Source organism: Vipera ursinii (genome assembly GCF_947247035.1).
Source record: "Vipera ursinii genome assembly, chromosome: 2".
NCBI classification, from domain to species: Eukaryota; Metazoa; Chordata; class Lepidosauria; order Squamata; family Viperidae; genus Vipera; species Vipera ursinii.
This window is the reverse complement of record NC_139513.1, coordinates 148,471,178-148,496,107: the sequence shown is the minus strand read 5'-3', so window position 1 is coordinate 148,496,107 and position 24,930 is coordinate 148,471,178. Positions and strand designations below refer to the sequence as shown.

Here is a 24,930-nt window from a genome sequence, read left to right as displayed (position 1 = left end):
TGAAGGAGAAAGGGTTCCCCCACTTTTTTTCTCCTGTCCTTTTTCTTCCCTCTTCCCCCCCCCCCCCGTAATTTTTTTCTTTTCTTTTTTTCTATTTGTAGTTTTTATAGTTTGTACCGCCTTTTTATTTCATAATATGAGGAGGACTCAAATAGGCATTGAGTATTTTATTTGAAAGTAACCTTCGACCCAGCATCTTTTTTTTGGAGTTCAAAATATTTTTGTTGCACGCAGAAATAAAAATTTATTTTCTTTGTAGCAGTTCATTGATTTCACTATAATTTTTTTATACACAGCATAAAGGTAAAAAGCGATATATGCAGTGTTATCTTCATTTTAGATGTCAAAAGTCTTTTGTGGCTCCCAGTGTTTTCTTTTCTGTGGGAAACGGGTCCAAATGGCTCTTTGAGTGCTTAAGGTTGCCGACCCCTGGTATAGCAAAATCCAGCCAGACAAAAAACATTAAGTCAGCAATGGAGAAGTGCTTAACTAAGGTGAAAGAGAGCAAAATTGTAAGAATCACTTTCTTGCCCAGAAGGAAAAAAGAGGGAATGGGTATGAATAATTTTGATTACAGGTAGTCCTCATTTAGTGGCTATTTGCAGTTACAACAGTGATGAAAAAATAACTTTGCAACCAATCCTTACATTTACAACTTTTGTGGATCTGCAAAGCAAGGGAAAGCTGAAGTAAGATCATAAGCACAGTTGCTGTTGGAGGAGTCAAGTGGGTGATTAGTCTGGAATCTTTACATAGGCACAAGAAGGAACAGTCTCACCCCTTTGAATGCTGTTGAAACTTATCTGATTAAATTGCAAGCTTTCGCGGACGATCTGGTTTTTATTATGGAGGATCCATGTCAGACGGGACCAAAGCTATTGGAAGAATTATCTAAATATGGTGAGGTTGCCGGACTGCGAATAAATAGAAATAAGACCAAGATGATTGTTAAAAATATGACCAATAAACAAAAAGGTAATCTGGCCGAAATCACGGATATAGAAATAGTCAAGAAAATAAAATATCTAGGGATTAACATTACGGCTAGATGCACTTCACTCAAAAAGGATAACTATGATAATGTAGTGAACCAAATAAAAGCTGATCTGGAAAGATGGGGAAACCTAAAACTCTCATTATTGGGAAGAATCGCTGTCATTAAGATGAATATTCTGCCTAAAATCCTGTTTCTGTTTCAGAATATCCCAATTCAACTCGACTCTAAATTTTTTCGAAATTTGGATAAATTATCACTAAATTTTATTTGGCAGGGGAAAAAACCAAGAATTAAATTGAAATATTTACAAGACACGAAGGAAAATGGGGGTTTTGGATTGCCAGACTGGGAATTATATTACCACGCCGCGGCCCTGAGCTGGATTAGAGAATGGGTAATCTTGAGAAATAGAAGACTATTAACTTTAGAGGGTCACGATTTGCAATATGGCTGGCATGCTTTCCTATGGACGGAGAAACAAGGTCTTTTCTCGCATTTTCAAAGACACCGGATCAGGCAAGCGCTACTTAATACTTGGAAAAAAATTAGATCTCACAATTACACCAAAATACCGGTCTGGCTATCCACCCTTGAAGCGATAGTTTACCCAAATCTGTTTGATTTGGGTAACATAATCTCATACAAGGATATTTTGAATGAGGAGGGGGAATTGAAACTTAGGAATGAACTAGAATTACAAGGTATAAAACTCGATTGGTGGGCCTACTTACAAATCCAATCGAGATTTAGGAAGGATAAAAATGAATGGGGGATATATACCTCTGAAACAGCATTGGACAAAATATTATTGGGACCGGACTCTAAACAAATAAGGAATTTTTATAAATTACTTTTGGGATATAAGCTGTTTGAAGAGCAAGTGAAAGACCCCATGTTGACCTGGGCAAACAATTTAGGACATAACATCGACCTAGATACTTGGCAAACAATTTGGGATAGGAATAAAAGGATAACACTGGCCTCATCGTATAAAGAAAATTTATTTAAAATGTTTTACCGATGGCATCTTCCCCCAGCCCGCTTAGCAAAAATGTACACAACAGCATCTCCCAAATGTTGGAAGTGTTCTGAAGAGATAGGCACATACTTCCACACGTGGTGGTCTTGCAGTAAAACACAAAAATTTTGGAGAATGATTTGGATTTGGCTGAAAGAAATATTGAAACAAGATCTGGAGTTTAGTCCAGAACTTTTCTTGTTGGGAATCACGAAAGAAAAATATCCTAAAGATGTGCTATACTTAACGATCCATATTATCACAGCAGCTAGAATATCATTTGCGCAAAAATGGAAAAAGAATGAGATCCCAGGACAAAAAGAGGTTATTAGGAAAATTTGGGATTGCGCTGAAATGGACAAATTAACTTTGGAATTAAAGAATAAAGACCAATCAGACTATTATAGAATTTGGAACAAATTGTATCTTTGGATGGATAAAAAGAAAGGTCTCTATTAGGTTTTACAGACTAGCTCACTGTTTTAAATATTGTGGTATTTCACCGATTTGTAATCTAAGTGTATTTAAGTGTATTTTTGATGTACATATATACATGTATATATATATATTTAAACATTGTAGACAAAAAGGTTTGTCAGCTCGCTGGTACTGTGTCCAATGTTTTTAAATAATAAATTTAATAATTTAAAAAAAAAAAAAGAAACTTATCTGATCTGACCCAGGTGCAACCCACCAGTCTGGGAATATTCCTGTGAAAGAGGAATGAGAAATAAAGTAGCTAATTGAACTTTTTACGTTTGGATCTGGTTATTTGCACTTGACAGTGGCAGTTTCACTTAGCAGCCCCTTTGCTTAACACCCGCGTTGTGGTTACAATTGTGGTTGCTCAATGAAGACTACTGGTACAAAAATAGTTAGAAAGCAAAGGATTATTACCACTTTCCAACCATTTGCCACTTGGCAGGCAGCTTGCTGTCCCTCCCCACCATTTTTCCTTAAAAAAATATATAGTTTATATTATTATAAACTATATTATATAGTTTATATAGTTTGATATACTGTAAATCAGGGGTCTTCAAACTTGGCCCTTTTATGACTTGTGGTCTTTAACTCCCAGAATTCCTCAGCCAGGCATGCTGGCTGAGGAATTCTGGGAGTTGAAGTCCACAAGTCATAAAAGGGCCAAGTTTGAAGACGCCTGCTGTAGGTGGTTGGGGATAATGAGTTCAGTCCTATGTATCTGCTGGACTTTCGGTTGGGGAAAGTTACTAGAGCAGTAGATACTAACACTACTGTCTTATCCCATCTGGGACTTTTACTTTTGCTAAACCCAGGTTTGTTTTTTTAGGCAAAAATGCTCTCAGCCACCCATTTGCCACCGTTTCCCTATTAGACGTAACTTCTCATTCAACTACTTTGATGAATTTTGTGTGCTGTTAAAACCAAAATATAGCCTTTAATTTAAGCACTGCTCTATTGTCCATGGGGATACCATTTAAGAGTCCACCTTTAAACTTTGCAATGTATTTTGTTGTTGTTGCTGTTGTTTTTCCTCCATCTCTGGGGCACTGATTCGATTTACATTAATCAAATAATGTAGGAATGGAACAGGCAAAATTTCAAGCAAATATTTGTAGGAGCAAAAATGCGTATCAGACATGGGCTTCTTCTTTGCCTAAATCCTAAAACAGCTCCTATGAATGCAACACTTGTAGACAACCTAATTTCTTCCTGAGATTTTCAACTTCAAATTCAACCATATCTAGCCAATCATAAGGAATTATGAGAGGGATGTAATACAAGACTCGGCTAACACCAAATTACTGTACTTTATTCCTGGTCTACCTGAAATACATGGTTATGATCTCTTATGAGACTGCACACTACTCTGCCCTTTCAGATGTCTGAAATAAGGATCTGATTATCAATTCAATACTTTCCAGTCTCGGACTCCATCTGGCTCTTCATCCTAATCCCTAGCCCTATTTACCCTCCGCCCCCCCTTTAATCTCAGATTCTTCACCTCATCTTTTATCTCTCTATCCTGGATTATGTGGGTATGACAGAATAATATATTGGGTTCCTTTAAACAGGCAAAAGAAAGGTTTGCCTGTAATTTAGACATTATTATTCTTCTAGTGCTGTCAACGATAAACTATTACCAGGAAGTAGTGAAAAAAGCGCCAAAATACATCCTGAGAGAAATGAAAAAGGAACCTCCATCAGTACAAAAAGTAGAGAGATCAAGAGAAATAGTACAAATTTGCATGCAAGCTGCATTAGACAAACAGAGCAAATCTACTGTTGTTGTTGTTAGCTGCGAAGTCGTGTCCGACCCATCACGACCCCGTGGACAACGTTCTTCCAGGCCTTCCTGTCCTGTACCATCTTCTGGAGTCCATTTAGGCTCACGCCTACTGCTTCAGTGACTCCATCCAGCCACCTCATTCTCTGTCGTCCCCTTCTTCTCTTGCCCTCAACCTTTCCCAGCTTTAGGCTCTTCTCCAGTGAGTCCTTCCTTCTCATTAGGTGGCCAAAGTATTTGAGTTTTAGCTTCAGGATCTGGCCTTCTAAAGAGCAGTCAGGGTTGATCTCCTCTAGGACTGACCGGTTTGATCATCTTGCAGTCCAAGGGACTCGCAGGAGTCTTCTCCAGCACCACAGTTCAAAGGCCTCAATTCTTTGGCGCTCAGCCTTTCTTATGGTCCAACTTTCACAGCCATAAATCTACTGTATATATCATTATTCAGAAGGAAATCTCTTTGAGTTCAAAGGGATTTCTTCCTATAAAAAACATGCATATGATTGCAGCCTGGAGGCTTTTGATAATACACATCAGAGCAATCTTGCGGCTGTGTGAGAGAGGAACTCAGTGGCAGATGCCACTCTCTAAGCAGTTCTCTTGCCAGCCAGAAAGAGGTGGGCAGATAGTATGTTTGTTTCCACGTGTGCGTATGTGTGTGCATGTACATGTTTGTGGGTTTCCACCTTTTTTCCTTTACTATTGCAACTTTTCTCCTCTAATGGGTTCCAGTGGAAAGCAAAATAAATAATTTAGTTTAGCCACACTTTTCAAGGTGCATGTTCAGAACAGGAAGATCTTTAGTTAAGAATATATGACCAAAAGAGTTCTCAGACCTTGGTTGGAGGGCCTGTGGTGCATCCTAGCAGTAGGAGGGGTTGAATGCCCTCAGTATTAGGAGTCACAGAGAGTCTGATTTTCCAAGATCCATCTAAACTGGCTACTATTCTGTACCACAATTCCTGACAGCAAAATCCAAAGATCAACTATGGAACTACTGTATGTCTCGGGTGAAAATGTCTTCTGACAGTCCTGGATCTCTCTGTATTTCATTCCAATTGCTGAACAGAATTTAGAATATTGTAAAAGATGGAGAAAATCTTCTCTTGATCCATTGTGCCAGACATTGTTTTATATATCTCTGTTCTGTCTCTTCATTCCAATTGATGTAGTTTTAATCCCAGAGGACTTGCCTCCAAAGCCTAACCCTTTTGGCTGCTTTTTCTACCTCCAGGGTATAGTGACGAGAACCATCATGCCATTCAGCTCTATTCTGAATGTGGTCTCTCCATAGATTATTATAAGACATTATTATATCAGAACTTCCATTTCAGTTGTCATTGAAACATTTCTAAGCATAGAATTTGACTCTATTGCAGCAGCTGTCCAATCTGACCTCAAGGCTAGTCCCTGCTGGCATTAATATATAGGTGCAGATGGACATCATCATCACTGTTTACATTAAACTGTTTTTGCACATTTGAAGCCAATTCACTGCATCTGGATAGATTCTTTTGGAGTTCTTCACAACTCTCTTTTTATCACATACTTTACTCTTAACTCCAGTAACAGTCCAGAACTGATCCCTGACAACGTCTCACCACTGTGAGAATTGTTCACGGGTTCCTCCTCTCTGCTTCTTCTTTAATCAGCTGCCAACACTTGTCCTCTTATAGTGTGACAGCTGAATTTGCTTCTGTTGGACGTGCTATCGGAGAAGGAGGAAGAGGAGTTTCTGCCTTACTGCCAGCAAAACATTCAAAGAAGGGCAGTGTTCCCACTGCAGACAAGGAAGGATGTCTGGAGTGGACCTATCTTTCCAGGGGTGGGGTTTTTTTCAGTGTCTACCCAGTGGAAGTCTTCTCCAGGACCACCACCTAATTGTTGTACATTTTCACGTGTTTCACGTAAGAGTTGAAATCCATGCTGAACAATCTAAGGTGAAGGATGAGTAAGATCGCTGTTGCTGTTGTTGTCATCCTCATCCTCATCCCAATCTATTCATCCAATGTATATCACAGTTTTCACACCAGGTACCTTCTGATGATTTAGGTTCTAACCAAAAGCCTAGGTATTCTGGCATTATAGTTGTAATGTATTAGGGCTGTAAAATCCAATCATTTAAAGCAGGAGTGTTAATTTTAGTTTGCAAATCTTATGAATATTTAATGAATTGTTCAATTTGATTTTCACCACTTTGACTATCTCCCGCTATTGCTACATCTAAGAACAACGCCTTCTTCATTTTAGTAACAGTGCTATCTCGTGTATTATTACTATTAAACCTAATTAACAACAACAAAATCTTAATACATACAATAGTATCAAAAAAACTACACCAGTTTCAAAATATAATAAAAAAAACAAGAAAAGAGATCTGGAACATTAAGTCATAAACAAATGCTCAAAAGACAAACAACTTCCTGAACTTATCTAGCTCCTTGCCCTACCTGATACTAAGTTTCCTAAAATCATTTAATAAGCAATAAATCAATGATACGCTGATAAACTGCAAAGTGCCCAGCACAATCTTTATTGGGCCCTAAAGGCAGCTTTAAAAAAAGAAATAGAAATGATGGCAGCTGTAACCCATTGCTCTGTATGAATCATCTTGAGAAAGTGTTATTTGTGTGTGTGTGTATATGAAGAACTGATGGGGTACAATTTCCTTGTTTGCCTCCTACTAAATGGCTCTTTTGCCTTTGGAATTCATCCAAGGGAATTCCCTCCCATGGCAACCATTTTATCAGCATGCCCATGACAAACACCTATCACCCCAAACGTGATTATTACCTCCAAAAGGTTTCCTGTATTTGACTCATTGTTGGATTCCTTACCTATGAAGCATATTATAAATGAGAAGCTAACGTGCAACTTTCTGTTTTACATGTAAACAAATAAAGTTTGTATCTTGACATACAGAATGCAAAGTCCTGGAAGGGGATGAAATTTGAGAGATGAAAAATTGTGATGCATGAGAACAATGATAGCTAGCAAATACTGACTACACACAGAGGATAATCAGGGATTCTAAAAGCCTCTTTTCAAGAAGAAAGCATTTTCGCTGTGGCACCTAACTGTTAAAATTCAGGGAATTAGAGAGTCTTCTCAGTTACAAACAGATCCATGATGTTGTCTGCTCATGTGTCATCTAGATGAGTTAAAACACAGACCTTCTGCTTGGTTAATTTTTCTTAACACTGCTGCTTTCACAAAAACATACTTTCCTAGAAATAAATTCCACCAGACTCAATAGGACTCATTTCTGGCTCACTTTGCCAAACGGTATTGCTCTTTTACTTTGTCTTTTTAATTTCTGCAGCAGATTAGATTCCCCACCACCACCTTTTCTTGATTTATCTGAAGTCATGAATTGGTTAAAAAAGTTGCAGCAAAGGTTCTGCATGTTTGGTGCAGAATGAATGGATCCCTTATTTAATCATCAGCTAGGATGGCCCTTGTAATAAGTACATTTGTAGACTAAAATTTTCTAGGACACTTAATCCCATCTAATTCAAAACCAATTTATTATTATTGTGAAGTCTATGTTTGTTTCTAATTAGAGCAGCAGAGTTTCCAATGAAAACTGCTGGCTGATGTGGAAGTTTCTTCCAAAATTATGAGAGCTGTGACACAGTTTATTTTAATTAATGATCCTTATATGAATAATTCCTATGACATACTGTAACATGTTATATAATAAAGATTTCAAAACAGCCATAAATTGGGCATGGCTATACAAACAATAAACTTGCCCATTTGCACGCTGTCTTGAGTCCCCTTCAGTCCCCTTTGGTTATTATTAGCACATCAAACAGAAGCCCAATTGTAAGGTGACTAGATGTAGGCTTCATAAATCTGAATGACCACTGGCTGAAAGCAAAGGATTCTGCAGTGATTGCTCAGAATTTTGTAACTTAGATATGCTAGCTTTAATACAGTGATCAAAATGTTGAGGTTGAGCATTCAGCTCTGAAATTTATGATATTCCTAGTCGTTGCTGTTTCTCATCCTAACTGCACTGGCTGAAATGCTTTTATCCTCTTGAAGAGATATAAATGAGGTTGGGGGGGGGGGAAGAAAGAAAACATAGCCTGACAAATATTTAATTAAGGCATTCTTTCATGTACCCTGAATGCAATAGAAGTTATTTTTGAACAAACATCCACTGTATTGCCTCGAACATTTCCTGGGATTAAATTCTACTGAACACAAAGTGAATTCTTTAGACAGATATTGTGCTGTAAATCTCCTCTGATTAGCTAAGCATGAAACAAAGAGCATTTGTGAAGTTACAGTAGTGAGAGTCTATTGCCCTAAACCCAGTAGTAAAATATCACAAAGGTTGTAGTTATTTAGCTTAACCTATATGCAATACTTACCATTCCTATAAGTAGGTAATTCTTATGCTCTAACAATATGTAGCCTCCTATAACTTAAAATTAAATTAGATCTAATTCTGTTTTCCTCTAGACAGCAAAGCATATTTTAAAAGTGACTTATGACCATTTTTCACACTTATGACCGCTGCAGCATCCCCATGGACACGTGATTTACATTTGGATGCTTGACAGCTGGTTCATGTTTTATGACAGTTGCAGTGTCCGGGGGGGGGGGGAATCATGTGATCCCCTTTGGGGACCTTCTGACAAGCCAAGTCAATGGGGAAGCCAGATTCACTTAACAACTGTGTTACTAAGTTAACAATTTCAGTGATTCACTTAAGAAACATGACAAGAAAAGTCATAAAATAGTTGTAAAAAGTTGTAAAACCAAAACAAAACCTCACTTAACAAATTTCTCACTTAACAACATCAGTTTTGGGCTCAATTGTATGGTCGTGTGTTGAGGACTACCTGTATACATAATATAATCTCCAAAGCTTCAGGGTAGATGGAAAATATATTCATTTCATGCAATCCCTATGTGGCTGGACCCTGTTTTTGGTAATTCCTACTCCTATTTCCCCACCCTTGGCTTTCATGAAGTTTTAGTCCCTTTTCTTGGCTGGATGCCAACCAGGAAATCAAAAACACTTTCTTGATGCAGCCAATTTATCCTTTGTAGCTAAGCTACTACTTCTATTGTACCTGTTTTAATTGAGGGAGAGAAAGATTTTCTCTTTGGCAGCACAGAAAAAAGTCTTTTACTTTTGAGGTTGAGAATAAGCACCCCAAATAATGACTGAGCTTATCTATTACAGAGACGAGACAAAAAAATGAGCCTGTGTCCGAATGGTTTCTTCATCAAGTTTGTGCTCTTAGCGTTCTTTTCCGCATTGAGAGGAAATGGTTGAACGTCTCTCTCTAAAAGGGAATTGCTCCTTAATCCTACATCCTTCCAGCAGTAGTCTTGGTCTCCATCCCTTTTTTCTGCCAAGGAGGAATTTAGCTCATTAGTATAACAGAAGATGTCAACATCCATCCGGCAATGTGACCCTGTGGAGCACAATTTATTTGCAGTCTCACACTTACTCCCCCCCCCCCCCCACACACACACAGAGAAGACTTCCTGGACATCCAGGAGACTAAATCGCCTCCTTCAACAGGCGAACCCAATATTGCTGGGGTTTTTTTGTGTTGTTTTTTTTGCATCAGGAGAATGGAACTTGAGGAGGACTAACTAGATCACAAAACAAAACTCAGCATCCTGTTTTTCCCTAATAGTCAGAGAAACCCATGAGTCAAGAGGCCTCATGAAGGGAAAAAAACAAAACAAAAAAAGGATAGGAGTGTGGGTGGGAAGGAGAATCCAAGATCTGGAAACCTTTATAGCTAATAGCTCCTGACAGAGTTATGGACAATGCAACCTACATATGAACAAACTAAGAATACTGACCCAGCACCTTTTAAACCCGTGTACGCCAAGCAGCCATCACGGTAGCAGCAATGCATGCAACACGAATGAAGGTAAATAGAGGGGTCCCAGGACAACGTTGCAGGATACAATCTGGGTCAGTCACGGGGACCAGAGGATTTGTCTTTTAGTGCTGCAGCCCATCTTCAGGGAACTTCTCTCTCGCTCGTAAGACAAAACCTCTGGTCCCGGTGGCCGACCCAGACTGGATCCTGTGACATGTAACCTTCCTTGTGTGGAGCACTATCTCCTCTTGTCTGCCTTCAATCTCTAGGCCAGGGGTCTCCAACCCCTGGTCCATGGACTGGGACTGGTACTGGGCTGCAGGATGCCAGCAACCGGTCCACACAAACAAGCAAAGCTCCATCTGCGACATGCAAGAAACACACAAAATAACGCCCCCTCCGGTCCACGGAAAAACCTCTCTCTACTGAACTGGTCCCTGGTATTCTGTCTCAGCCTGTGTATGTCTTTGTTACTGCACAAAGACAAACCCCTCTTTTAACAAGTAGGCTGGAAAACCAACCCCTTTTATTTGAGTTACAGACCTGATAATTGTCCCAAAAGCAACAGAACACATTCAAAAGCAAAACGGAGCACAAGTCAAACAGGAAATAGTTCACAGGCAAAGCAAACATGATCCCTTGAAACTGGAGTCAAGCCTTCAGCAACCAGTACCGCCCACACCTTCCCTTTTTATTATGCAACCCCAAGGCGTGGCTTCTCAATGCCTTCTCCTCCTCCCCTGGAGCCACTCCATTGCCTCCCTCTGTCCTGCTCTTGTAACCTGTCAGCGTTTGCGAGCGTCTATAATGTCTTCCAGCTGTGTGTTCTCAAAGTCTGACTCAGCTTTCCAGCACATCTGAGTCTCATCCTGAGCACGAGAGGAGGGGCCAGGTTCTTCATCAGATTGTAAGTTGTGGATCTCATCAGAGCCTTCCTCCAACTCTGATGGCTCCCCAGGCCCCTCCTCCTCCTCCTCTGATTCCCCAGACTCAGCTGCTGGGATCACAGGCTGGCACGGAATCACAACACCTGGTGCCCAAAAGGTTGGAGACCTCTGCTCTAGGCAACCAATCAGTTTTACTGATGACTCCAGGTATTCCTTGTATGAGGCCGCAGGAAGAAAACCTTTCCATTGCTATGTTTTCTCCACATTGAGCACCCTCACTTTATAAACCCTGATAGTTTCTCCTAGGATGATTGTTGCCTTTTAAAAAAAACTAGGGAAAAGTTCCCTTTATACAGCTTAGGACCAGAATTCCATTTGACCCTTTGCGTGGACCTGATATGGCTCTTAGGATCTGAAGCATGAGGCTTTTCCAGTCCAGGCAAATTTGGAAAGTTTAAAGTAAATTCGCTTAAAGAACTTTAAAAATTTCAGATTTTATTTTCAAGGCCGTAGCCATTTTAGTCTCCTACTACTACTGGGGTGGGGTTTATTTTGGAGGGAGACATCCTCTCAAGATATGGTGACGTTGCTGTAGATTTGGCTAAAGGCAGTCAGATGTTTCTTTAATCTCCTTCCTCACAATTCCTCATGCAGTGGTAGTCACTGAGCTACCCACCGGGGCTCAAGGCCACTTTCCAAATAACCTATAAATTCAAATGCTGTCAATGTATATACAAAGTGAGGATTTTTATCCCAACGTACCAATCACACCTTCCTTTTGCTTAGCCTTAGACTGTACAACCTTTAGCATTTGATTTGGGTATGGCCCCACGTAGGACTTACTTCAGATTGGGTGCTATGGGTAACCTTTGTTTACATCTGGAGGAAGCAATATTTTGAGTTAAAACTATTATTGCACAATAGTTTCAAGTTGGTAGCTCAACTGCAGAGACCTGGGTGCTTTTGTCCTCTGGATCCATGCTAGAAGCTTTCTTTTTCCTAAGCTGCAACAGCAGAGGGAGAGACACAGATCCCAGTGGGATATGAAATCTGCCTGACTCCAAAGAATAAACAGAATTTGCAAATAGACTTAGCCAAAAATGTTCTTTCAAAGTATTTCCTTTTGGTCCCCCTTGATTATGGCAGTGTTTTGATGTAGCAGAAGCTGCAGAGACTCACAGCACCCATTTTACCTTTCAAGTCTTGGTCCCCCCCAGGGGATCAAAATGGTCACTGTGGGTCACAGTAAAAGGGTGAAATGGATGCTTTAACCTTCTGTAAAACTTAACCCTCTACAAAACCTAAACCTATTTTGTCCCAAACATCTCCCCAATCTCTAAAAAAATCAGAAAGGGAACAGGAAACCAGCCCCTTTGTTTTTATTTCTCGATCCAATCGTCAGGATGCAAGTGGCCCGTCTTTTATTGTTGTTTATGCTGCATTTCACCTTATCTTCTCTGAAGCCAGCTGGATTCTATCAGCTGGCAGAGAATGAACCCAGAATCTCTTGATGCCTTCTAATTCCAGCTTCCACTGGGATCCAAGCTTCATTTGTTGTGTCTCCAAGTTGAATGGCCATGGAGCTTATGAACCATGAACAAACAGAGTGAAGAACTCTGCTTCTGAGAGGATAACTTTTGAGGGCAAATCTTCTCCATTTCAGATGAGTGCGTGAGGCAACATTTGATCTCCATAACATAGCAAACCACTGATCTGAAGCCAAAGGAGATGAGAAGTCAGATCTATAAACAAGGATATTTCTGCAAGATTCTGTGGCAGCAGCACAACACCTGGATCCCAGTTTCAAATATTAAACACAATCTCAATATCCCATTTCCCTTCCAATTTCTCTCTGTCTTGGTTTCATCTATTATTTTACCCTTTTACTGGCGTTCAAGAGCTGAGCAAAAAAAAAGGAGTTTAAAATTCTCATGTGACACCATTCACATTGTCTATGTGACCCACACTTCACCTTGGAGTTTTCCCCAATTCTGGGAAAGCAAGACCAAGGGAGTGGCTTGAAAACTGCCCTGAAACTCTTGTGTGTGGACTGGCAGTGAGCCCTATACCACACGTTTACATATTACTCTGTGCACGCTCTGTAACCGAGCTTCGTCAGCAAAAACATCCCAGGGCTCAACTCATGGACCGAGCCATAATTAAGATTTCGGGTGATTAAGCACTTCTTTACATATCACCTAAATGAAATTTGTGCCATGACACATGTGGATGGCCAATCATGTACATAGTTTTTTTTTTAAAAAAGGATTAAATAAAATATAAAGAGCAGATGGCTCTTTAGGCTCAAAAGCTCAGAGGAATTTCCAGGGTCAAATCTGGAGGGAGGAGATTTTGTGTCACCTTTTTTCAAATATGTGATATCCTTGCTTGAATGGCCAAGAGGAAACCAAGATGGGTACAACTTTCCATGCAATCCCTCCCTTGGTACCTCTCTTATATCAGCCCCCCCCCTCCCCCAAGGTAGCTCTTGAGAAAGGAGAGGGACTGCTTGTTCCAAACCTGCAGTGAAAATCTTCTCTGTGAAAATTGGACCTTCAAGTCCCTCTCCGAACAAAGATGTTCTAACTTGGAAACCACCTCTGGACTTTGTGCTCGAGGTGCAAAAAAATTGAAAGTGCCTTTGGGTTTTACTGATAAGATAGCTTTGTTGTTAGAGAAATGTCTAGTATATGTAGAAGGAAAAAGTTGAGGCTGTATGTTATTATTGTATTCTAGTGCACTAAAAGGGACGCGGTGGCTCAGTGGGTTAAGACGCTGAGTTTGTCGATCAGAAGGTCGGCAGTTTGGCGGGTTGAATCACAAGTGCCGCGTAATAGAGTGAGCGCCTGTTACTCGTCCCAGCTTCTGCCAACCTAGCAATTCGAAAGCACGTAAAAATGCAAATAGAAAAATAGGGACCACTACGGTGGGAAGGTAACAGCGTTCCATGCGCCTTTGGCATCAAGTCACGCCGGCCACATGACCACGGAGATGTCCTCGGACAAGCGCTGGCTCTTCGGCTTTGAAACGGAGATGAGCACCGGCCGCTAGAGTCGGAAATGACTAGCACGTGTGTGGCAGGGGAACCTTTACTAGCGCACTAAAAAGAGACAGAGGTCAATGCTTTACTTTCTTTTTCCCGTTTTCCCGTACACTTTTTCCTCTTCCCTTTTGTCCTCCCTTTCTTTCCCGTTCTTTTCCATTTTTCTTTGTCTTTTACATTTTGACAAACTAATAACGATATTTAAAATTCAGCAGCAATCATTCTACACCTGGGAACTACCCCACTATCGGCAACACCCCTCCAGAGCACCTCCGGCATGGTGAAAATCTTGCCTGCTACTTCTTTTCTTGAGCTGTATGCCTCCCATTCTCTGCAATGCCACCAGTTTGTGGCTCCTGCTCTCATTTGCCTGAAAGCAGGGAGTTATTGTTAGACCCAGTTTGGAACACAATTAGAATCAGGTTTTGCTATTGAGGGATTCTGGGCTTTGGTTAGATGCCTGCTTGGCTTGACCCAGATCAGCTCAATTCAGATCATCAAGATAAAAAGTGGCCTGGCGTAGGGGCCAGGTATCTGCTCCAAATGACTCCCCCACCGCTCCAATTATCTCATTACTGCAGCCACAAAATAAAAGAAAAAAGCTCCTTGGAGCTTGGCACACCGGGCTGGCAGTGCTAGACGATAAGTGCGCTAGTGAGTGTGGTGCCTTTTGTGGCCTGTCTTAACAGGGCAGGTGAGTCACTGGTAACCCAACCACCTCGGCTGCTGAGTTTAAGGACGGCTTCTTCCATTAGAATCATAACTCTGGTTTCCCCCTGCTAAAGCTACAGCCAATAAGGGAGATGAGGGAGAATGCTGCAATCCAGGGAATACATAAATTAAACATTTAAATGGAGAAAGAGACCAGGGATTAAAACAAGTAAAGAGGTGTCTGCTATTAAAAAGTATCTGCTCTTATCTATTGAGAAGGGGGAATGCCAGCACAGTTTCCAGATTCATCTTCTGTCTCTCAGCAGCACAAGATCACTTGTTAAAATCCTTCTTTCTACCTATGCATTTTCTTTTGCAGCTATGCATTCCGGCTTAGAATTTAAGTGGATGTTGAAGCTAGTTATAGCATTGTGCAAGGGTTGCTGGTTTCCCCCCCCCCAAAAAAAAACTAGCTCTGTTCCTTTATCTTAACAGCAATCTGAAACTGTGTGGACCCAACTTGCCTCCAGAAGTTACGGCTGCTCCATCACTGGAGGTTTTTAAGAAGAGATTGGACAGCCATTTGTCCAGAATGGCATAGGGCAGTGATGGCGAACCTTTTAGAGACCAAGTGCCCAAACGGCAACCCAAAACCAACTTATCAATCATTGGGTGCCGGGTGGGCGTGGCCCATTGGGTTGGCGTGGCCCAGGTGGTGTGGCCCATTGGGTGGGCGTGGCTGCACTGGGAAACGGCAGACTGGGTGTGACTAAAAAGTTCAATCAATCAATTCCAACTTTGTGAGATTTTTTTTTTCCCCATGAGAAGTTGAAATTGATTGATTGATTGAACCTTTTTTTGTTTTTTGCACACGGCGGCGGAGGCCTAAAGCGAAAAGGTTTTATAAAACCCAGCTGAAGGCCTAGGACTGGGGCGATGCCACGTGTGCCCACAGAGAGGGCTCTGCGTGCCACCTGTGACACGTGTGCCATAGGTTTGCCACCACGGGCATAGGGTCTCCTGCTTGGGCAGGGGGTTGGACTAGAAGACATCCAAGGTCCCTTCCGACACAATTATTCTGTTATTCTGCTTTCGCAGAATCATGGTATTGAACGGGATTGTTTAGGTCCCTGATAATGGAAAAATACTTTGTGGGTCAAGCTATGAAAGCAGAGATGCAAGGACAGACCCAGATTTTTTAAAAAAGTAAAATAAAGTCTGGCAGCCCCTTTTGCTGCATCTGTGCAAAAGTTAGAAAGTGAAGGTGAAAGTGGAAGTTAGAAAGTGGAAGGTGAACTTCAGCAATAAATCAGATTCCCCAATCCCTAGCCTAGTTTCTTCTCCATTCCTTGAAACTTAACTTCATAGCTGTGACTGTAACGGAAAGCAGAGTTTGACTTGGTACAGCCTCTAGATTCCTAACATTCCATTGCATTCATTTATTTTAATTTAGTCTCTCATCATATATACATTAGGATCTGTGTGTACTTTAAAGAGAGGGATATGATTGTGTATATATGTGTACGTTTGTGCGTGTGTGTGTGTAAAGCACAGATTCTGTGCACATCCAAAGGCAGAATTAGCAAGCCTGCCAATTTACATATGGTTTTAATTTATACACAAGCAGAAAAAAAGGACTCCCACCTTACTAATCCCTGGCTGCTCATTTTCTCCAAAAAGGAAAAAACGTGGGAGATATGAACGAAAACTGAAATGCAAGGCTTCCTGTCCCAACCACAGCCTTTTCTTCCACCATCTCTCTCCTAAAGTCATTACACAGACACCAGTTCAGGGTTCAGAGTGGAAGATGAGAAACAGCATTGGCAAAATTTCTGAGCCTAATTCAGTTCCGGAGAACCCCAACTTTCAATTAAAAAAAAAAGATCCTACTTTGGTTGTGGAAACACCCTTGACAATCTAAATGGATCATGGAGTTACAGTATTCCACTCAAACCCTTCCCCGTGGATCTAGCACTGAAGGGAGGGATTCCAGCCTCTTACTATAAACACATTTATGCAATTTATTTAGCAATTTGCTGGACATAGGCTGAGAAAACATAAGCTGGCCTGAGTGTTTTCAGTTAAATACTTCCATAACAATATTAATATTCAAATGTGCTTGCACAACCCTATTGTGTGTGTGAGTGTGTGTCTGTGTGTGTGGTCACAACCATAGTAATGGCTACCGTAAGTAAATCACAACAATTTTTTTCTGACAGACTGGAGGAACCCAATAATACTATGAACGTTTCTCCTCTGTGATACTTTTTAACTTCTTCAACTTCATTTTACTTTTAACTTTTTTTACTAGACTTAATCCTGTGCCCTTGAACCTGCTTCAGGGCAGGCCAAACTTTAACAGAGGAAGTTTTGTCATCACTCTATACCAGAAAAACTTCAGAAATACTATCAGTTGTCCACGCCACAAAACTAGCTCACTAAGGATCCTGCCCTTAAACCTATCAAGCTGAGTACTTGGCCTTGGTTTTTCAATGGCATTCGTGCCAGCTGAAATAAGTCAGGCGAAGTTGGTCCAACACAGCAATAAAATCAAGAGAAAATATTTATCTTCTTGATTATTATGCAATAAACAAATAAACCTAAGAACTGGAGGCTGAAAGCACTAGCTAAACTTACACCTTAGCTTCCTCCTACAGAAACCAACACCGTTTAAGCCAGTTGCAAACTCGTCTCACTGCTTTCAATTCATGGAAAGTATAATCCTAGGCATATTTATTCACTCACAGAATCCCTGAGTTGGAAAGGCCTTTTACATTGAGTCCAACCTCCTTTTCAACACAAGAATCCAAAATAAAACATGGCCAACATATTGTCATATAACCTCTGTTAGAACACATTTAATGGAGCACAGTCTGCCATAACTCTGGGTAATTGGTTTCACTGTCAAACTGCATTGTTGGGATTTTTCTACCCCTAATGTACAGTTGGAATCTGCCTTCCTGTAATATAAAGTCACTGTTTAATGTTCTGCGCTCTGGAACATGCCTACTTCCACACAATTGACAACAGGTGTCAAATACTTTCAGGTATTTGATGAGTGCTATTATATTCCTTCATGGAGGAAATCTATCTATTGGTCGCTAGGAGTCAAAAAAGGCTCCATGCCACGTATAATCAATAAATGAATTATATTTCCATCCAGTGTTCTCAAGGTGAAAGATTCCTTCAATCTTTCTTCACGGGCTTTGTTTGGGAGACTCCTGATCAGCCTTGTCATTTTTTCGAAACCTCTTCAAGTTTGTGTGAACCCTTTTAGAAATGAAAATAAAGTGATATGCTTCAATTGCAAACCACGTTTCTGCTGAGGTAGGTTAGAGAGGCAGTTGCCCGTTTGGGGCAGCTACATTATACCACTGACTCATATTCCATTTGTAAATATCTACTTTTCCCAGATCTCATTTTGTAGAATACAAATAAGGAAAAGGCCGAAGAGTCTGCAGTTTTTTAACAAGCCTTAAGAGCAGCTCTACTTTGGATGAAAATGAAGCAGAATGTCGTGCTTAGAAGGAAAGAGTCAGCAACATTCTGGGCTACGGATTTCCTGTTTTTTCTCATCGTGGGATATTTCCCCCCCATAATCCCCAATCTGATCACACACACTTTTGGACTCAGTCTTTCTCTTGGGAACTTCTCTTCCCATACACACCAAATTTAGTCCCAACGTCTTTAGTTTTTGCAGACTTATGCTGCTGATTGATAGACAGATGGACAGAGTCACCCAAGCTCCTTTATATAATGTCTTTTCAAAAAATTGGTTGGACCGGGGGAAAAAAAAATCTAAATTCCTTCCTATAATCCAGGGTTCTTCAAACTTGGCCCGTTTATGACTTGTGGACTTCAACTCCCATGTCTGGCTGAGGAATTCTGGGAGTTGAAATTCACAAGTCATAAAAGGGCCAAGTTTGAAGACCCCCTGCTATAATCAGTGCATTTGATTTTTGTTCCCTAAGCGAATGCTTCGCAACAGTCCCTGATAAACTGCATTCCATTTTAGTCCACTTCTCTAACCAATCAAGAAAGCTTTTCATTTTTTGTACGTATGTTCCATGGCATTCGCTATCCAACACAATTCTGCGTCATCTGCAAATTTGATAAACATTCCCTCCACCTCTTCATCCAAGCCATTAATAACAATATTGATGACGATCCCAGATCTAAGCTTCAGCGATGGTCAGCGGCTTTTTTTTTTTTTTTAGGAAAACAGGCGTAAGACAGCAGCCAGCTTCATCGTGCAGTTCCCTTTTATCTCTGTAAGCACACTGGCTTCAGGTCTCGCTAAACCTTTCTCACTTTTCTCACTGTCAGAGTTTCATGGCCATCCTAACACAAGAGATTCTCTTTATTTTCAGGGAAGACTGGAAGGCATTTAAGTTGGGGATAGGAATTACTAATGTTTAGCAGAGAATGACTTGCTCTGTGAACGTGCATGTGACACTTTGCCATAAATGAAAGGGCAAATCCTACACTACCCTCTAAAGACCACACAAATGCGGCCACAGGGGAGTGGCAGGGGACAGTTAATGGCAATGAAAGGGCTGGAGAGGGAAGCTGCATGGACGTAGCTTTAATTAAGGGTAGTCCTTGACGTATGGCCACAATTCAACCCCAAATTTCTGTTTTTTAAGTAAAATATTTGTTAAGTGAGTTTTGCCCCACTTTACAACCTTTCCTGCCACACTTGTTAAGTGGATCACTGCAGTTGTTAATGTAGTAATACTGCTGTTAAGTGAAACTGGCTTCTCCATTGACTTTGCTTGTCAGAAGGTCGCAAAAGGGGATCACGTCACACACACACACACACACACACACGGGACGCTGCAGCGGTCATAAATACGAGTCAGTTGCCAAGCATCTGAATTTTGTTCACGTGATCACGGGGATGCCGCAGTGGTCATAAGTGTGAAAAACAGTCATAGGTCACTTTTTCCAGTGCCGTTGTAACTTTGAAGGGTCACTAAATGAAGTGTTGTAAGTCGAGGACTACCTCTACAATGTGGAAGCCAGCAGCGAGAGAAATGGGCTAATGGCTGTTTAGAAAGTTTTAAAGCAGAATGGCCAAGATGATGTATAAAGACAGGAGTTGTACTAGGGGGCTACATGCGTAGAATGTTGCATTTGTGTTCACTGAGAGCAGTCTGGTGTGTCTGTGTGTGTGTGTGTGTGTGTGTGTGTGTGTGTGTGTGTCCAAGAGCACAGTGTGTGACGTCTCAATCAAAAGAAAGAACACAGATTTCCTGCCTGGAATTGCTACGACATGACACATACACCCCAGCCCAGCCTCACCAGAGAAGACATGAGAATATTTCATGGCATTCTGGGTAAGGCGTACCCTTTTATTCTGCAACACTTTTCTCACTAGTCTTGGTGCCTCCCCCACCCACTGAGTCTGAATCCTCAATGAAAAACACAGGGTCTCTTGCATAACGAAGGGAGGGAGAGAGGAAAAGCCCATCAAGCTCTGAGGTCATTGGTGGCTCGGAACCAGAAAACCAGAGTAACTCTCCCTATAAATTCTTCATCTCCAGACAGCCACATCTCTGCCAAGGGTTTCCTAGAACTTATCATTCCAGCGAGGAGCAGACTGCCGCCTTGAACTCCACACAGATCTGAGAGGCACCTTGCAAAGAGGAAAACCAAGAGCGATTCACCCACGAAGTGGTTGCCCTACGGCTATTTTTAAGATCCAAACCTATCTTCAGCTAGTTCAAAATACATATTGAGAGAAGAGGGGGGAAAAATGCAGTCTGCAAGGCAAATAAGGTCCGTTCTGCACAAACGAACAAAGTTCAATGAGCTCATTATGTGATTATTTACTAGAAATAAGGCTGCCACCTTCTCCCTCCCCCCCACAAAAAATCTAAGACAGTTCCAAACAGTGACAATGTACAGTATTTCAGTCATTTGTGCCCTTGTCATCTCATCTATGACCTATTGCAGGGGTAGCCAACCTTGGGTCTTTTATGACTCGTGGACTTCAACTTCCAGAAGCTATGCTGGCTCAGGAATTCTGGGAATTGAAGTCCACGAGTCACAAAAGAGCCAAGGTTGCCTACCCCTGACCAATTGCAATGCAATTTGCATGGGGCTGTCATGGAGGACCATTAGACGTTATGGCTGGTCCAGGATTCAGCGGCACGAGTCACAAAGGGCATCCTCAGGAGGCCATGTAACAACTGGGCTATGTGAGTTGCAGAGGTTAGCAGTGAACTTCCTGGCTCAATTCAAAACGCTGCTCACCACCTACAACCCCTGCCTGGCATAGAATGGATATATGAGGAACTTTTAATGGCTTCTGCCTCTCCTATACAATCTAATGGGGTTGGCACGTTTTAGGTCTCAAACAACCTTAAGGGACACAGTAGGGTCACTTTCTCTGTGGCGGTGCCCGTTCTTTGGAGCAGCATGTCCCCAAGGCTCAGACAGAGCCAACCCAGCTGTCTCTCCAAAAGACCCAGTTGTTTCCCCAGCCTCTGAGCTAGGATGGGATGTGAATTTGATATGGAGATTGTACCAAGGTATGTTAGCAGATTCATATATCTGTCTATCTCTATCTCTATCTGTCTGTCTTTCTGTCTGTCTGTCTGTCTGTGTCTGTCTGTCTTGCCCTCATATGATTGTCTTTGTGTGCATGGTTTTAAAATACCGTTTTCTGGTAACACATGCCCAGTCACTGATGAATGGACACTCAGGAAAACAAACAAATTCATTTTCTAGCCTGTTTCCCTTCAAAGCAGTATAAATGATTCCCCATAGCTTTGTAAGGTAGATTTAGACTAGCCCTGCTGAGTTTGATGGTCAGGTAAAGGTTTGCATCGGGGACCCAGTCCAGATCCGATTTCTCAAATCCAGCTTTCCCTGAACTGTTGCCATCCAGCTAGGAGGGACTACAGCTCCCATTGTTCCCAAACATCATGGTTGTTGTTTTTTTTAACAGTGTATCACTTTTAAAACACGTAAATCCGAAAATGAGGAGACCTTTGCTGAACCAAACAGCAGGAGGGAAGCTTACATTAGTTCTGAGCAAAAGTTCACTGGGAAAACAGCCATGTCTAAGAGACAGCTGGCACTCTTATACAAGAGGGATGCTGGACTTACAAGACTGGATCCCTGGACTAAACAAGTATCAGATTCCTTCCTTGGGCTCAAAATAGGAAACGGGGTCACAAGAGGCTGATTAGGTCAGTCTGATGTCATCAAATGCCTCCCCCCGCCATGCTCCTCAACGGAGCTAGACAACTTATTGAAACTTAGGAGTGACCTGGTTTTCTCGTGACAACTAAAGCAATAAGTTGTAGGGATAATGTTGGCCAGATGAAGTGCAATACCCTGCTCCAGGATCTTCTTATTTCTGTGATATTAGGACATTGCCACCTTTTTCTTCTGTTCAGAAGCCCCAACTGTTGCCTGTTACGGTTCTAGAGGTACAGATAGAAGCACAGGCTGTGTACAGTACAGGATTCAGATGTTCTGACTGACACAAGCTCAAACAATGACGCACAGGTTGCATGTCTTCACCCTGAAGAGTAATGGTTTTGATACATGAAGAGCTCCATGTTGACAGCAAGTTCTTACACTTGGAAAGACATGGAAATGGGCCTTCTGTTCAATGAGCCCCATTCATACCATTCTTTATCTATCAGACAGATTCACCCTGAAGCGTTTGAAATATCAGTCTTTGAATTCTCCATTGGGATTATTTCAAGAGATGGAGACAATCATGCAGGGCATCCAATCTATCATCTGAACTCTGACTATTGTGTTTCAGCCTGCGTTCATTTCTAGCTCTTCTGCATAGCTGGAGAGTTAGCAGATGATGTATCACACTTCCAATTTCTCTCAGAAGGAAAGGCATGCATTTTATAAGAAGCTAACTTATGACAGATCAGATTACTGATTGATTTAGCCCCAGATCATCTATTCTGATTGACAGGAGCCTTCAGCATCTCTGCAAGAGGTTTTTCTCATCAGTTTTTGTCTGATCCTTTTTTAACCAAAGATAGCCGGGACAGAACCTTTTCAAAATTAGGATTCCTCCCTCAAATATCTGAGGGACATCTCATGAACTTTAGGTTACCCACTATAAACACTATCTTGCTGTATCAGTGAAACAGAATTGCACTCAAAGGCAAAATCCAACCATCATTTTAAAATCTGGATGATGAAACTCTGCTTTTAATTTTTTTATAAACGAAAGTCTTGATGCTTTGAATACAAGAAATGTTGGAAAACCAATTCTTCACAGAAAAAAAAATATCCTTAGAGAGCCTTGTTGGGCTTATTCACTGGTGGTGTTCAGGCACTTGGGGAAAAAACCCCTTTTTTTTAAGGCAGGCATAAATTACTGCTGTGGATGGATCAGTCTTAATTAGTTGTTTCATGTGGCTCCAATACTCTGGTTCTATTTTGCATATTTTAACTAGTTTGGTAAACCACCGAAGAAAACAACATATACACATAAAGAGAGAAGAACGTGGACTAACATGAGGGCATCACGTACCATGGTAGTTACTGAAAATTTAAAAAGCTCCTTTATCTTCTTGATAGTTTTGCTCCAGATATCTCTGGAGGTCGCCACTGACTACATGGTAACCTGGGACATGCTCTCTGACAGACCTTTAGGATCGGAAGAGATTTTAGAGAACATCTAGAGCAGGGGTGTCAAACTCAATTTCATTGAGGGCCGCCTCAGCTTTGCAGTTGCCCTCAGGGGGCCGGGTGGGTGTGGCCTGGGTGGGTGTGGCCTACTGGGTGGGCGTGGCTAAAGTGCATATGGCCTACTGGGTGGGCAGGAGTGGGACAGATCTGAGGGTCTCTGGCAGAAGGAGGGTCTCTGGGGCAGGGCCAAGGCAGTGGGGGACGTTCCCTCACTGTTTCTAGGATGGCTTCGCGGGCCACATGAAACCACTTCATGGGCCGGATCTGGCCCCCGGGCCTTGTGTTTGACATGTCTGATCTAGAGCATCCTTCCCCAGCCTAGGTGACTTTCCAATGTGCAAACTTCATCTCTGAGAATTCTCAGCGGTGCCCATAAGAAGCAGGGCATACGGGGAACTGAAATCCATTCATTTTGAAGGGGCCAAAGTTGCAGATGGCTGTTTTAGTCTAATCCAGTTTAGGACAGGATCCACAACTGCAGTATTCCCCATAGCCAGGAGTCAGCAACCTGAAACAGTGAAAGAGCCACTCAGAACCGGTTCCCTCACAAAAGGAAAAACTAGGAGCCGCAAAAAATGTGTGCACATGTGCGTACATGCGCAGAACAGGGTTTGAACTGAAGAGTGGAGCCAAGGCGAGATATGCACCTACCCTGCATATTTGAATTGATTGGTTGAAATTTTTTAGTCCCACTTTTTTTTTTTGAACTGCACATGGCAGAGGACTGGGAGCCACAGGAGACAGCTGAAAGAGCCGCATGCAGCTCCGGAGCCGCGGGTTGCAGACCTGTGCCCATAGCTGATTAGCTTCAAATATATACCTTTAGCAGTGGACAATCTATTTAACTGTCAGAAATCTCTTTTGTTTTCTATACATTTTCAGGGGCGTAGTTTCTTACAATTTGCTGGTCACTTACTCTAAGCCTACTTTCCCCCATCAGATGTGTTTTGGGACTAATCCTCTAATCTTTGTCCTGTTTCTGGGCTAAAGGGCATAACAGAAACGTGCTTTTAAAATTGCTTCCCAAGCAAAGGAAGAATGGGCAAATTTACCCAACCATAATTTCCTCACCAAGTTATGGTGGATAACTTGGGATGCAGATTAAACTTCCATTTAAAATAATTCTGCCTTTACAGGACTATTGACTTCTGGATGTGTTTATTTTTAGCTCCTGCAACTGTCGTTTTTACTTTCAAGTTTGTCTTTCAAAGTGACAGCATCTAGGCAAGTATATATTTTATTTACATAAAACTGGAACAAATACCCCAAAAGCCACACACGGGGGCAATCCTATCTTCCTTTTTAAAGCAACTTCTCCTGAATCACCTTCCGGTCAGTTTCACTGAATGATCTCACTTTCTTGTACGATGAGAGAAAAACACTCCTTTTCCCACTGTAGTCCCATCATGCATAATTTTACAATACTCCCTCAAAGCTTCCCTTCAACTGTATTTTCTTGAATGAAAACGCTACAAATTTAGAACTTCCCTTGCAGATGTGCTCTGATGGCTTAATTATTTTGCTTCTACTTTTC

General features: G+C 41.5%; 1 protein-coding gene across 3 annotated transcripts in view; it reads right to left on the bottom strand.

Moving 5' to 3' along the window:
* ZNF385A (zinc finger protein 385A) overlaps positions 1–24,930 on the bottom strand; it is a 191,253-nt gene that overhangs the window by 27,128 nt on the left and 139,195 nt on the right. For 2 of the 3 annotated variants that reach the window (XM_083355012.1, XM_083355013.1), the window contains exons 5-6: positions 2,690–2,725; positions 779–808 (exon numbers count right to left, since the gene is read on the bottom strand). The exons of the other annotated variant lie outside the window; for it this stretch is intronic. In XM_083355012.1, coding sequence (XP_083211138.1) covers positions 779–808; positions 2,690–2,725 — 66 coding nt within the window. The remainder of the gene's footprint in view (positions 1–778; positions 809–2,689; positions 2,726–24,930) is intronic. 3 annotated transcript variants of the gene reach the window in all.